Below are 12,254 nucleotides of genomic sequence, written 5' to 3' on the forward strand. Positions count from 1 at the left end.
GTGTACTGCAATCCACGGACTACACCCTTTGGAGGAGAAGAGCTGTTTTTCTCCACCGTTCCAGGTTTCTGGGCGTTTTACGGGCGCCGGGCGGAGGGAACCGGCGGCGCGAAAAGCAAGGCGCCACAAGCGGCCCTTTGGCCCCGCCCCCGGTGGTTCCCCGCCACTCGCGTCCCGTGGGGAGGGGGCTGAGAGCGCGGGTGGCGATTGGTTCCGGGCCAGGGTGGGCGGGGCGCGGCGGCCCGGCATATAAAGGTGCCGCGGCGCGGCGCGGCGCTGCGTCCTCGGTTTGCGTTTCACGTTTCTTGTGTGGCCTTCGCAGTGGGCCGGAGCGCGTCCCCGCGAGTCATGGTGACGAAGGCCGTGTGCGTGCTGAAGGGCGACGGCCCGGTGCAGGGTACCATCCACTTCGAGCAAAAGGCAAGGCCCGGCGGGGGGAGACCGGCGGCGAGGCCGTGCCCGCACACCTGTGCCCCGAAGCGGCCGGCGGGGCCTCGGGCCGCCCTCGCCACGCCCCCGGCGCCTGGGTCGGCGGGTCGGCGTACCCCGGGTCCTCGGCCGTGCGGCGCCCACCGAGCCGCCAGACGCGCGCGACCGCGGAGTGCTGAGTCACCGGGCGAGCCCGGCAGCGGTGGTGCGTGGCGAGGCCTGGGCGGGAGTTCAGGGAGGGAACACCCGGCGGCCCCGTGGGTGCCGACCACCGCGAGTTTCGGAGGGAGGAGAGAAAGCGTGGGAGGAAAGCCGGTTGCCCCGGCGCCTCCTCGGCGTCCGTAGGCCCGGGTGGAGACCTGAGGTGCTTGAGGACGCTGTGGCCCTTCTTGCGGGCTCAGTTTTTGGGTCCTGAGATACCGCGGATGCTGAGTTGCGCAGTCTGAGGCCTGGCCGGTCCTTGAGACCCGGGGGCGGCGGATGCGGCTGGGCCGTCTGGGTCTCGTAGCATCCGTTATCCCTTTGGGACTTCCTTTCCAGCTTGAGCTCTCTAGTTCAGGGGGTCTGCAGACTGCGGCCCGCGGGCCTAATCTGTCCCGAGGCGGTGTTTGTACAGCCCTCGAGCTGAGTAGCTTTTATATATTTATGCTTTTATATGTTTGTGTTGAAAAGGTCGTGAAAACAAGAGTAGGCGATAGTGATCCTTTACAGAAAAGTTTGCTGACCCCTGCTCTAGGTCAGGGTCATCCTTTAAGGGCAAAGAGGACGGCCCTGGTCAGAGCTCCAAAAGCCAGAGATCATCTAACAGCCTCCCTTGTTGGGGGTTTTCCAGAGGAGCGACTTTTAACTCTGGGTGCACAGCAGACTCATTTGGGGAGCTTTTTAAAATACAGATACCAGGGCTCAACTCCGGATCAATTACATCAAAACCTGATGGGGTGCAGTCTGAGTGTTGCTCTTTTTAAAGCTTCTTAACAGTGCACGGAGGATTGAGAATTCCTGTTGGCAGAGGGTAGTGGATGAGGTTTGGAAGTCCAATGTTAGGAGACCTAGAGTATTTCCATTGCATGGAATTGTCACTTCTGTTCATGGAGCATTCGTTTAAACAAATTCCCTGTAAAGTGACTTTGAAATTTCTCTACCGGTGGGCCTGTTACTGACATGGTAGCAGATAAACCTCTGGACAAATCTTGTAAAATAAAGTGTACAGACGTACTCACTGATAATACTGCAAAACACAGGTGTTGTGAGGAAGGTGCCTGTGATAAGACTGTCCCCCCAAATCTTAGTGAGGTTACCAGTGGGTGGAAAATTGTTTATGTTGGCTTGTTAATCATGAGGGAGTATTTAAGATATGAATGAGAATTAGTCGTTAAAGTGGTTTATGGAAATGTGAGAGGGCATGCACAGTAATCTAGGTAAGTGTCCCATCTGTGAGATTTAAACGAGAGAGAGTTTATATTTGAGCTTAATTTCTTCCTTTAGGTGGTTTCCAGATTTTCTGGAAAAGCCAGACATTTGACGGAATTTTGCTGTTTTCATTTGCGAGACTTTGTTTTGTCCATCCTCTTTCCTCTCCACTAGAGAACCTAAGAAGCCTCTGAGGGATTCTTTCCCTGTGGCCACTGAGAAAACAGCTCCTGGTGTTGCATTCAGAAGTTAAACTGGTTTTTCCACCTTCCCTGAGCAGCTTCTATGGCTCCCTCTTTTAAGTTCCAAACTTCATTTTGGTGGTGCCCTTTGTACCTGATAAACACCCTTGGATATGCAGGTGTATTAAGTTGACAGTGAACTGTATTTCTTGGCCTATTGAGTGTTTAAAATTTTGGATTAGTTTCCAGTTTTCAAAAATCGGACATTTTCACCTGTAAGTCCAGATTCTTAGCTTCTCTTGAAAAATCTGGAGATCTGCCCATACTGAGCCTTCATTAGTCCAGGGCAACGCTGTGCTGGACCAGTTTACATTCCTCCTGCTTCCCTGATCTGTTTTACTCATTTGACAATAGCCTGGTCCCTGCAGGGCTGTACCCAGGCAGCTTACTGTTGAACTTCTTGTGCTCTATGCATTACCAATTAAGTGGAGGCTTGGAAGAACCTGCCATGTTTGTCTGTCTGTGCTCTTGATAACGTGGCGTGTTTTGGGGAATAACTTTCACATTTGGGGTTTTCCAAAGTTAAAGGTTGTACGTAGAAGAATCATAGTGTATCTGTTCTCAAAAAGAAACACAAGAGGCAGCAGTTGCCAGGCTACTTCCGTTGAGCAGTGGTATCTAGCCAGTGGAAAGTCCGATCTTCAAGGCTAACACCTCTTGCAACTGTTGGCCTTGGCTTTTTAAAAAACAAAGACACCGTCATGTATTGCTCTATGGTGTGGATGCTGTGTCTATTTCATTTTACTTCCTAAGATCTCTTTGTAGCTGTAGAAATAACTTCTTTGATTTCAATATGTAGCATGCGGTACCATTATCCATCACCATTGCCTGAATTGCAGTGTGTTTTTTTTCACCTGCTTTAGTGTTTTGTTGTCCTTTCTTTTTGGTCTCAGTAGTGGAAAGGTTATCTAGGTTTCAATGCCTGAAAAGACTTGAGAAAGCAGTACTTCTGGTTGGACTAGGGTCAGTCCCCCAGGGGCAGTGAGGCAAGATATCTTCTGGCTGTAAATCAAAAATATCCGTGCTGGAAACTGATAAACACCCCTCTGGTGGAGAGTGGGGAACAGGGATCCTAGGGTAGCAAGTTGGATATTTTTTTTTTCTTTTTAAGGCAAATTTATATGATTGCTAACATAGAAGAGTGCATGAAGAAAGTAGGGTGCTAAAAAGTGTATGATGTGCTAACATTTGGGTTCAAAAGTTTGATTTGTACACATACACTCACTATGCGCAAGTACGACCTATTTGAAGTATTTACATAATAAACAAGAACTTATTCATATTACGTATGAATAGAGTAGTTTAGCAGCTTGCTGGAGGTTCACTGCTAGAAAGTGGCAGACCTGGGATTTGGACACAGATTTTTCGACTCCTGAGTCCATGTTCTTTTCACTTTCCTGTGAGTGGTAAAGATAATTCAACTGTTTTCTTTGTTCAGAAGTATTTGCTGTCTCAAACTTCTTGCACTTTTCTTTGAATAAAGGAAGATGGGATGGTCGTGGTATCGGGATCCATTACAGGATTGACTGAAGGCTATCATGGATTCCATGTCCATCAATTTGGAGATAATACACAAGGTGGGTGTCGTGCTGGTTTAGTGACTGACAGTTATTTCACCTAGTAAGATAAACTGAGTAGAGTTACCCCCAAACATTAAAAACTTGCTACAGTTTTTTTAAAAGTCAAGTTAATATGACTACTAAAGTCAATCTCAGGGATAAAAATGGCTTTTGACTCTTCCCTGTGGAATGGAAGGAGAAGAAGTTGATGTTTTGTATCGTGATTATGGGTTGATTATGTAAGAGTCTCAGGTGTGTTTTAAGAAAACAATAGAAAACAACACAGCTTCTTTCTGACCTTCCCCTTTATTCCCAGGTGTTGGTGAGCTGGGGCTTGAGGGCGGGTGTGGCAAGCAGGGTGCATTTATCTGCATAACCCTGCAAGGTAGCTCTTTGCCTCTAGCCTAAGGGCCTTATTGGGGAGGGGCAAGGTACAAACTGATGAGGGGGTGTAAACTGTTCACGCTTTGGATTGTGCTTCATTTTCTCAAGTTGGGTTTAGAAGCAAGTCAGCAAAAGCTTATGGGTTAAATTGCTGTATTTGAGTAAACTTAGTGTTTAGACTTTTTATGATGAGAACTTAATTCATTTTGCTGGAACGTGTGTGTGTGTGTTTATTTTATTGGAGTATAATTGCTTTACAGTGTTGTGGTTTCTGCTGTACAATGAGGTGAATCAGCTATATGTATATATAATATCCCCTCCGTCTTAGAACTTGTTTTTAATGTTCCATAATTTGGTTTCTGTAAATAGTGATTTAATGATCAGATTTGATCCATTTCAATAATTATAAAGTCCCGGGACTTCCCTGGTGGTCCAGTGGGTAAGACTCCATGCTCCCAATGCAGAGGGCCCGGGTTGGATCCCTGGTTGGGGAACTAGATCCCGCATGCATGTTGCAACGAAGAGTCTACATGCCGCAACGAAGACCCGGTGCAGCCAAAATAAATTATTAATCTAAAAAAAATTCCTCAAGTCGTTTTTTTTGGTTTTACTGCTTCTGCTTTGGGAGGTGATTGCTCTGTGGCTTCGACTTACTGTGCTACTTTCCGTAACCTGCATGTCTTCTCCCTGGGTAGAGGATGGATAAAAGCTGTAAACGGGAAACTTTCTATCAGCTGTTGAATGAAGAACCATGTCATGAAAGAGTCTCCTGCATTGTTGTGGTTGTGTTCTATGTGAATGCTGTTCCCTGGTGCACTGGAGTGCCATTTTTACAGAATACAGTCTGAATGCCCCCGAGTTGTGCCGGGTAGCAGCCCTTGGATTAAGGTGCCGTTTTATATTCTGCATGCACAAAGTAAAGGCCATAAACAGGAGAGCTGCCTGGTAGTATGTTGCTGGGGAGATAAGTTTTTTGTAGTTGAGGTGTGCTGTTGTCGTAGGAAGTAGGATCATAATCATGGGATTTTAATAGAAGAACCGGACCATTGAAGATCCGGTCTTGGCCTTCTCATTTTACAGGGCAGTGAAGAAACCAAAGCCCAGAGAAGGGTATTAATTTAACTTTACCAGTGTTACACAGTAGTAGTTAGAATTTGTCTTTACTCCCTGCCCATTTTGTTTAACGTGTTGCTTTCTGTTTTTATTAGCCTAGAAGTCACAGTGTGGGTCAGTACTTTCTCCATTTGAGGTTTTTAGCAATGACCAGTTTCTTTTTAGAACTTATTTTGGAATTTTGATTCATAATTTAGCTACTCTTTTTTGTTTTTGTTTTGTAAACAGGCTGTACCAGTGCAGGTCCTCACTTTAATCCTCTATCCAAAAAACACGGTGGGCCAGAGGATGAAGAGAGGTGAGTGACCTTAACTCTTTTTGAAATAATAGCGACGGCTTTGAGGGGGCAGTATGGGTATACGACTTGCAAACTGCATGCTAAGATAATTGCACCTCTGCTCTTGAGTTTGTTGCCCCCGTGTAACCCCTTGCCCCCAAGTGCTGGAATGGCTTACTCCTTGGGCTAAGGAATTGACAAATAGGGACACTTAAAACGATTTGGTTTTGTAGCATTTATTGAATATAGAGCTCATACAGGTGTCAAAGGGAACTAATACAGGAAATGTCATGAATAACAGTACTGTCAACCACTAGCAAAATAAACCATTGTGAAACACTGGAAGGTTTGTAGATAAAAATTTGATATTGAAAATTCAGTGAGACTCCCATTTGTATATGTTTGTTTTCTGAGAGCCTTTCAGGAAAATATTAAATTTAAGGACAAGGATTAATTTATTTTTATATCAGAGGCCCTAGGGGCATAGCTCTCTTAGCCATGCCAGGAATTAACAGGCATAACTCAGTAACTTAGAGTTTACCCTTTGGTCCTTTACCTCTGAGATTAGAGGTGCACCCCATCCCACCACTCTTTCCAGAGCATTGCTGTATAGATTTGAAGCCTGTGTTTGAAGAGCTGTGTGTCTAGAACATCTAGTTACTTGTTTTTAAACTTACATGTTTTCAAGGTTTTGTCAGTCTGGAAAAGTGGGTTCTATTTGGTATAGACTATATCCACCTCTTAGCCCACCCTTATATATCTGACTCAGTCCATTTTTAATTTAGCTCATGAACGAAAGTTAAATAGAAACCAGTCCTAATCCCTCTAACGCTTTTTCAATGTTAGGCATGTTGGAGACCTGGGCAATGTGAAGGCTGACCAAAATGGTGTGGCCGAAGTGTGTATTGAAGATTGTATAATCTCACTCTCCGGAGACCATTCCATCATTGGCCGCACAATGGTGGTAAGTGTTCATATAATAATAATATGCATAAAATTTCTTCTAACACATGGTCATGTATGTTTTCATGATTTCATGATTATTAGTCCTGGTTTCTAAGGATCCATATAAATTGTACTTTTAGTTCAGATTAGGAAAAGCAATTATTTTATTGGATGATTACAGTGAAGATGAATTAATGATCTAGGTCAGTTAAGAACACTGTTTTGCTAAGATGCGGTAATAAAGTAGATTACATTTGATCATATTAATTAGATCTGTGTTACAGAAACAGGAGTGGTCTTTATCTAGTTTTTAAGTGGCCAGACTTCCTTGCCACTACTGGGTTTCCCCCTTGTAGTTAACTAGAGCATCTTAAGTCTGAAATCGGATGGACCTCAATACTAATATTCATTCATGTCTGCAGGTATCATCACTTGCTTAATATGTGGGAAGCAGTTGCCCCAAGTTACGTAGAGCTGCATCTGGTTCATACAGAACACCACCTAGGATAGGCTCCCTTTTGCCTGCCCCAGAGGACAGTTAACATTCAGTAGACACCTCCTTTTAGTTGACCCTTTTATTCTTAGAATTTTCTTCACCTGTAGTTGTGAAGCAGAAAAATCACGTATCAGTGTTTGATGAGCAAAATTTAAAATACTGCTGCTTGAATACGTCAAGATATTTTTAGGATTACCTCTTAATTATGGCATGATTTATGGCATTTTAGGCATGATTTTGATGTTCTTTTTTGTTATTCACTTTTTTTTTCCCCAAAGCAATTTATACAATAAAAGAATGACTACTGTAACTGAGATTACTAGAATTTCTCATGTTGGATTCAGCATGTGGCAGCCGTGTAACCTAATTGTACGGGTTTTTTGTATTTCATTTAGAGATAGCACTGCTTACCTAGTGTTTAAGGGTAACTATTTCTTTGCATCATCAAGAAAAAGCTTTGAGTAGTAGTTTCTACTTTTTACTACTAAATATTAGCATAGTTTCCTCCTAGTATAATTATTTTAACATGTTATTTTCTAATATTAAATGGTTCTTAAAAGTCTTTTGGGTATTGTTGAGATGGTAATTGCTTGATAGCCCTAAGTTAATGTGTTCTTAAAATTTTTTAAAGGTCCATGAAAAACCAGATGACTTGGGCAGAGGTGGAAATGAAGAAAGTACAAAGACAGGAAACGCTGGAAGTCGTTTGGCCTGTGGTGTAATTGGGATCGCCCAATAAACATTCCCTAGGAGGTGGTCTTGAGTCCTAGTAACTCATATGTTATCTTGCTAGTTGTAGAAATTTAACTAGATAAACATTAAACACCGTAACCTTAAAAGTGTATTTTGTGTGACTTTTAATTGCTTTAAGTACCTGTAATGAGAACTGATTTATGATCACTTGAAGATTTGTATAAGACTCATACTCAAAGTGTCTGTTTCATTGGTCTCTGTATTTTGCCAAACTTAGTCACATATGGATATTATTTGTCTGAATTTCTTCAGTTCTCACTCAAGCCTGCAATAAACATTCTCTGTGGCACTGTATTTTGAGCCTATTAAAGTATCTAAATTGAAATTCTAAATTAGCTCTGATACTCCTACACAGAGTTTGAATGGAACAGATTTAGTAATATGTTGACAGGTATTAACTATTTCATAGAGCTGTTTTTTGAAAGTGTTTGTTTTAAATGAGATCAAAATGTTTAAAATTTTAGCAACTGGTACATTTAGCTAAGACTAAGCTGAACTTTAATCTCAGACAAATAGGCTATCCTTTGTTAGCTTTAGGAAAATTAAAGTGGTACCTTTATTTTAAAAAGTAGATGTTATGGTTGAAGAGAGCCCTTTGATAACTTTCAGTGAAATTGTGAATGGCAAGTTAGTTAGAGCCTCAGGTAGCTGAGAAGACTTACCTACCTGTCAAATAGCGCATACTCCATTTTTGTAGAACCATGAACTTTTAGTTTATAATAAAAGTAGAGGTTGGCACAATCTGCTTTCAGATAAGCTCCTTAAAGAAATCATTATGCCACTGTAAGGTGGAAGCAAAGAAATGTTTGATTGTGGGTTCTGACTGTTTGTTTAAATACAAGAACTGACACACGCAGTTAGTGAACTCAAGTCTTTCTCTTAATGGAAATATGTACCTGTAAGAGAATGCTTTTAAGTGAAGTGTTAATCTAACTCAGGTTTGACTGTGGGTTATAGTTGTTTATTAATTGAAAATTATGGAATATTACTTCTGATAGAGAAGCCAGATAAGCAACAGTTTTGGTTGGTCATAAATTATATGATGGACTTTATCAAGCGAAGATCACTTAGGAGAGGAAAAGCTAATTTAGAGTAAGAATTTGTAGTGTTTGTTTTCAAAGTTTGAAATTGGTGATAACAGAATGCTCACAATAATGGTTACAACTACCATCAGGTAGGGGATTTAAAAACAAACACTAACAGATTTCATAATGTACAGTTTTGTTACATAAATGGGATAAGACTCAAATACAGGACTTGCTTGTGTCCTTTAAAGCCTCAAGTGTAATTACTACCACTTGGTACTTTTGGGGTTTTGTCATGTGCAAATAGGGTGACCTTAGTACTTTCAATTGGGAATACAGGGCTGCGAGTCCTTGAAATCTGAACACTAATCAATCAGGTGTATATTTATTTCCAAAAGCAGTTTCACCTGGGACTTTTAAACTTCTCAGTGGGCCAGCATAAAACTGAGGATAAATTTTATAACTCAAGTCTGCATATATGAAACTGGATTTTCTCTTACTTTCCAAAGGCAGGGACTCAAGAACATTGCCCTAGAATAAATACATTTTCCCCCATCAAAACAAAGGTCTTGCTGCAGAAAACTCAAAACCAAAGTAATAAAGCAGCTTCGCCTGGGGATGAGGGTAAAGAAAAAAAATCTGCTCCGCACACTGAAACTAGGACAGTTTAAAAATATGATTTAAGAAGAAAAAAAGCTTCAAGGCCGTAAATACTTGGATTATGATGTTAACGGTCTTTTCCTTAACACTAGGTAAGCAGCTTTATGTAACTGCTTTTCTGTACTATTTCAGGTATAGGTTTGATTTGGCTTTGGATGTCTTCATGTAATAGCTCTTGGATAACCTACAACTATTTTTCCTAGTTAACCCAACAATTTTAAGGAAAAGAGAGAAAGTACTTTGTAAGTGGCAAAAAGTTCGGTTTACCTCTGCCCAGCAGGGGACTTTAAAAAATGGTAAAGAAAGGCAACAGGCAAGGCTTGTAGAAACAATAGGTTGCATTTAAGTCCTTAAACAGATAAGACAAAAAGCTTTTAGGTTGCAAATACTAACCTTGATATTTCTTTCACCCTTTTGAAGAATTTAATGGGATGGTTAAGAAAAACACCCAACCTTCTAAATAAGTAATACCCAGGCAATCAGATAATTTATAGTACAACGGGTAATGCTGGGGTCCAGTTTTTCCCCCCAGCAAAAAAATTTTTTTACAATTATTTAGGGCAACATTTACCACAAAGCCAATGGCAAAAAAAGACCTTGACTGAATTCCAAAACAAGCTTTTCAGTTAACATTAAAACCATTAACCTTTGCCTTATGATTGAAATGCTAAAAATAAAAAATATTACAAATGAAGTGTTTGAGAATAACTACATAAAGATGTCTATTTCCATCAAATATACAAGTCTAATTTAGACTCCAACACAGTATTAACAGCTCAAACTTTGATGGTGAACAATCCTTTTCCACCTTAATGCAGTGTAGGAAGAATAGCACACATTAAAGTTTGTTACGAAAATAGAGTTTATTAAAAACATCCCTATTGTTTTTGAGGAGCTTTCACCGTTACCTTGTCTTAAATTAAAAAAAAAAAAAATAGAGAGCACTTCTAATTACGATTTGTAAACTTTTTAAAGTCAAAACTTTTAAAAAGTTACAGCAAAAAGGGTAATATTTATTCATATTTTCAGTATTTTTTGTTATTTTGTGGCTATTTTTAAATAGAAGGGAAGCAATCAAATTGCTTACAATTCCCCACCAACTACCGCGGGGCTGTGATATAGCAGGAGCAAGTATAATACAGCATCTGTACACTTCAAGCTCTACACTCCAGGAAGTGTCACTGTCACATGTGGACAAATTCCAGTCTCTAACGAGGAGCCTCGGCTGCTGAGCCAGAATCCTTTTCAGGTTCAACGGATGAGGTAGCCTCGGCAGGTAACTCTTCGGAAGGTTTTACAACTGCAGACTCACACTCCCCCTTATCAAGTTCTGAAACAGTGTCTACATTTCCCACTTGACTAATGGGAGGTTCAGCGGTTTTGTTACCGCCTGCCCTGTCTGTCACCTCAGGCTTCTCCTTGCCTCGGTTTTCCTCCTTCTCTCTACGAGACTCTCTATCTCTAGAATCTCTCTCTCTGTCCCGATGCCCACTAGAGCGTCTATTCCTCTCTTCCAAGTCTCTGTGCCTGTCCCGGTCAGGGCTCCTTCTTCCCCACTCTCTCCTTTCACGATTACTATTCTCTCTATCATCATTACGGTTCCCATACCGTTCCCGGTCATTTTCCACCCTATTTCCAAAAGATCTTCTTCCAAACCTTTCTTGGTCTCTACCTGAAGTGAACTGCTGCCTGTTATCGTTTCTAAACGGCTGTGGCTGCGTCGGCGGCTGCGGCTGCGATGGCTGCGTCGGCGGCTGTTGCTGTGGCTGCGGTGCCGGCGGCGGCTGCTGCTGCGGCGGCGGCTGCCTTCCGTCTCTGTCCTCGGGACCCCCTGGGCCTGGCCCTGGGCCCCCGAGCCCTGGCACTCCACCGGGCCGGACAAAGGGGCCATGGGGAGGAAAGGGACCTTTCATTCCATGAGGTGGCGGCATCCCAAAGCCCCCGGGGCCTGGTGGCGGACCTCTATGCATCATATGCGGAGGCATGGGACGAGGCGGCATCAGAGGAAAGCGTGGCAGGTGAGGCGGAGGCATTCCTGGCGGGCGCTGGAGTGGGATCAGGCCGGGTCGGGCACCAAGAAGACCAGTGGATGGGGCTTGGAGCCCAATTACAGGGCCAGGTGCAACTCCTTGAGTACCTGCAAGGCAATAAAAATTAAAGTGTAAATAAAATAACATAGAAGACAGCATATTCTGTTTTCAATTATTTCCTGTGGAGCTTGAAGCAAAATGAAATTCAACCCCAAACCTTCAAATCTCATACTGTTTGCCTGCCTACCTAGCAGAAAAATGTGAGGGCCCAGTAACAACCCAGGGCAAGCAGTCCTGGAGATACATACTATGTATACACATCTACCTAATATAGGTACAGGTCAAAATAAGCTGCAAAAAGAAATTGCTATATAGCAAATTTTGGAAAGAGTATGTCAGAATCTCCTTGTATAGCCTTGACTAATAGCTGTTTACCACTCAAGATACTTGAGAAACACATGTGCGCTGAGATAAAAGAACTGAACTAATGAGATAAAGAACTGAACTATTTGACCCAACTGAAGGTTATTTCAGGTGTACTCTTAGAAGAAAACTTCTTACTCTAAGTCTTAATTTGACTTTTTACTAGGAAAAAGTGGGATCATTGACCCAGAATATCCAGTGAAGAGGGAGGTTTCTTTGATTCTGTATCATGAAAATGCTTTGTGCAGTTATCATGCAGTAAGCATTACTTTAATGTTTATAAAGATCCATACACAAACGTAGAGTTTATTTTTACAAGTCCCTCTTCAAAGCACGGCATAACGTGTAAACTGCTATGCCGAAATGACTGCTGAACAATGCTGAGTGCTCAGCCAGTCACCTTCTATTCACTTTCCCAAAGGTGGCAAAACTGATAAAGTTAGTGCTGCTGCTGAAAGTGACAATGACTTACTTTATTTCCCATTTCCAGGAGGGTTTGCTTATGCTT

At 42.3% G+C, this 12,254-nt stretch overlaps 2 protein-coding genes across 4 annotated transcripts in view; one reads left to right on the forward strand and one right to left on the reverse strand.

Moving 5' to 3' along the window:
- The first annotated feature begins 266 nt into the window (after positions 1–266).
- SOD1 (superoxide dismutase 1) lies at positions 267–7,697 on the forward strand. The gene is made up of 5 exons (XM_059921435.1): positions 267–420; positions 3,565–3,658; positions 5,366–5,435; positions 6,261–6,378; positions 7,487–7,697. Exons 1-5 carry the CDS (start codon positions 349–351, stop codon positions 7,592–7,594), a joined length of 462 nt encoding a protein of 153 aa, XP_059777418.1. The 5' UTR covers positions 267–348; the 3' UTR covers positions 7,595–7,697.
- SCAF4 (SR-related CTD associated factor 4) overlaps positions 5,635–12,254 on the reverse strand; it is a 61,681-nt gene continuing 55,061 nt past the window's right edge. For all 3 annotated transcript variants that reach the window (XM_059921433.1, XM_059921434.1, XM_059921432.1), the window contains exon 20: positions 5,635–11,430. In XM_059921433.1, coding sequence (XP_059777416.1) covers positions 10,502–11,430 — 929 coding nt within the window. In that variant the 3' untranslated portion in view covers positions 5,635–10,501. The remainder of the gene's footprint in view (positions 11,431–12,254) is intronic.

Source organism: Balaenoptera ricei, chromosome 4 (genome assembly GCF_028023285.1).
Source record: "Balaenoptera ricei isolate mBalRic1 chromosome 4, mBalRic1.hap2, whole genome shotgun sequence".
NCBI lineage: Eukaryota > Metazoa > Chordata > Mammalia > Artiodactyla > Balaenopteridae > Balaenoptera > Balaenoptera ricei.

Excerpts from the sequence above, each read along its gene's own strand:
- SOD1 (XM_059921435.1), top strand. The coding sequence starts at position 349 with ATGGTGACGAAGGCCGTGTGCGTGCTGAAGGGCGACGGCCCGGTGCAG. Across the intron at positions 3,659-5,365 it reads ATTTGGAGATAATACACAAG|GCTGTACCAGTGCAGGTCCT; the intron begins GTGGGTGTCGTG and ends TTTTGTAAACAG. Across the intron at positions 6,379-7,486 it reads TCATTGGCCGCACAATGGTG|GTCCATGAAAAACCAGATGA; the intron begins GTAAGTGTTCAT and ends AATTTTTTAAAG.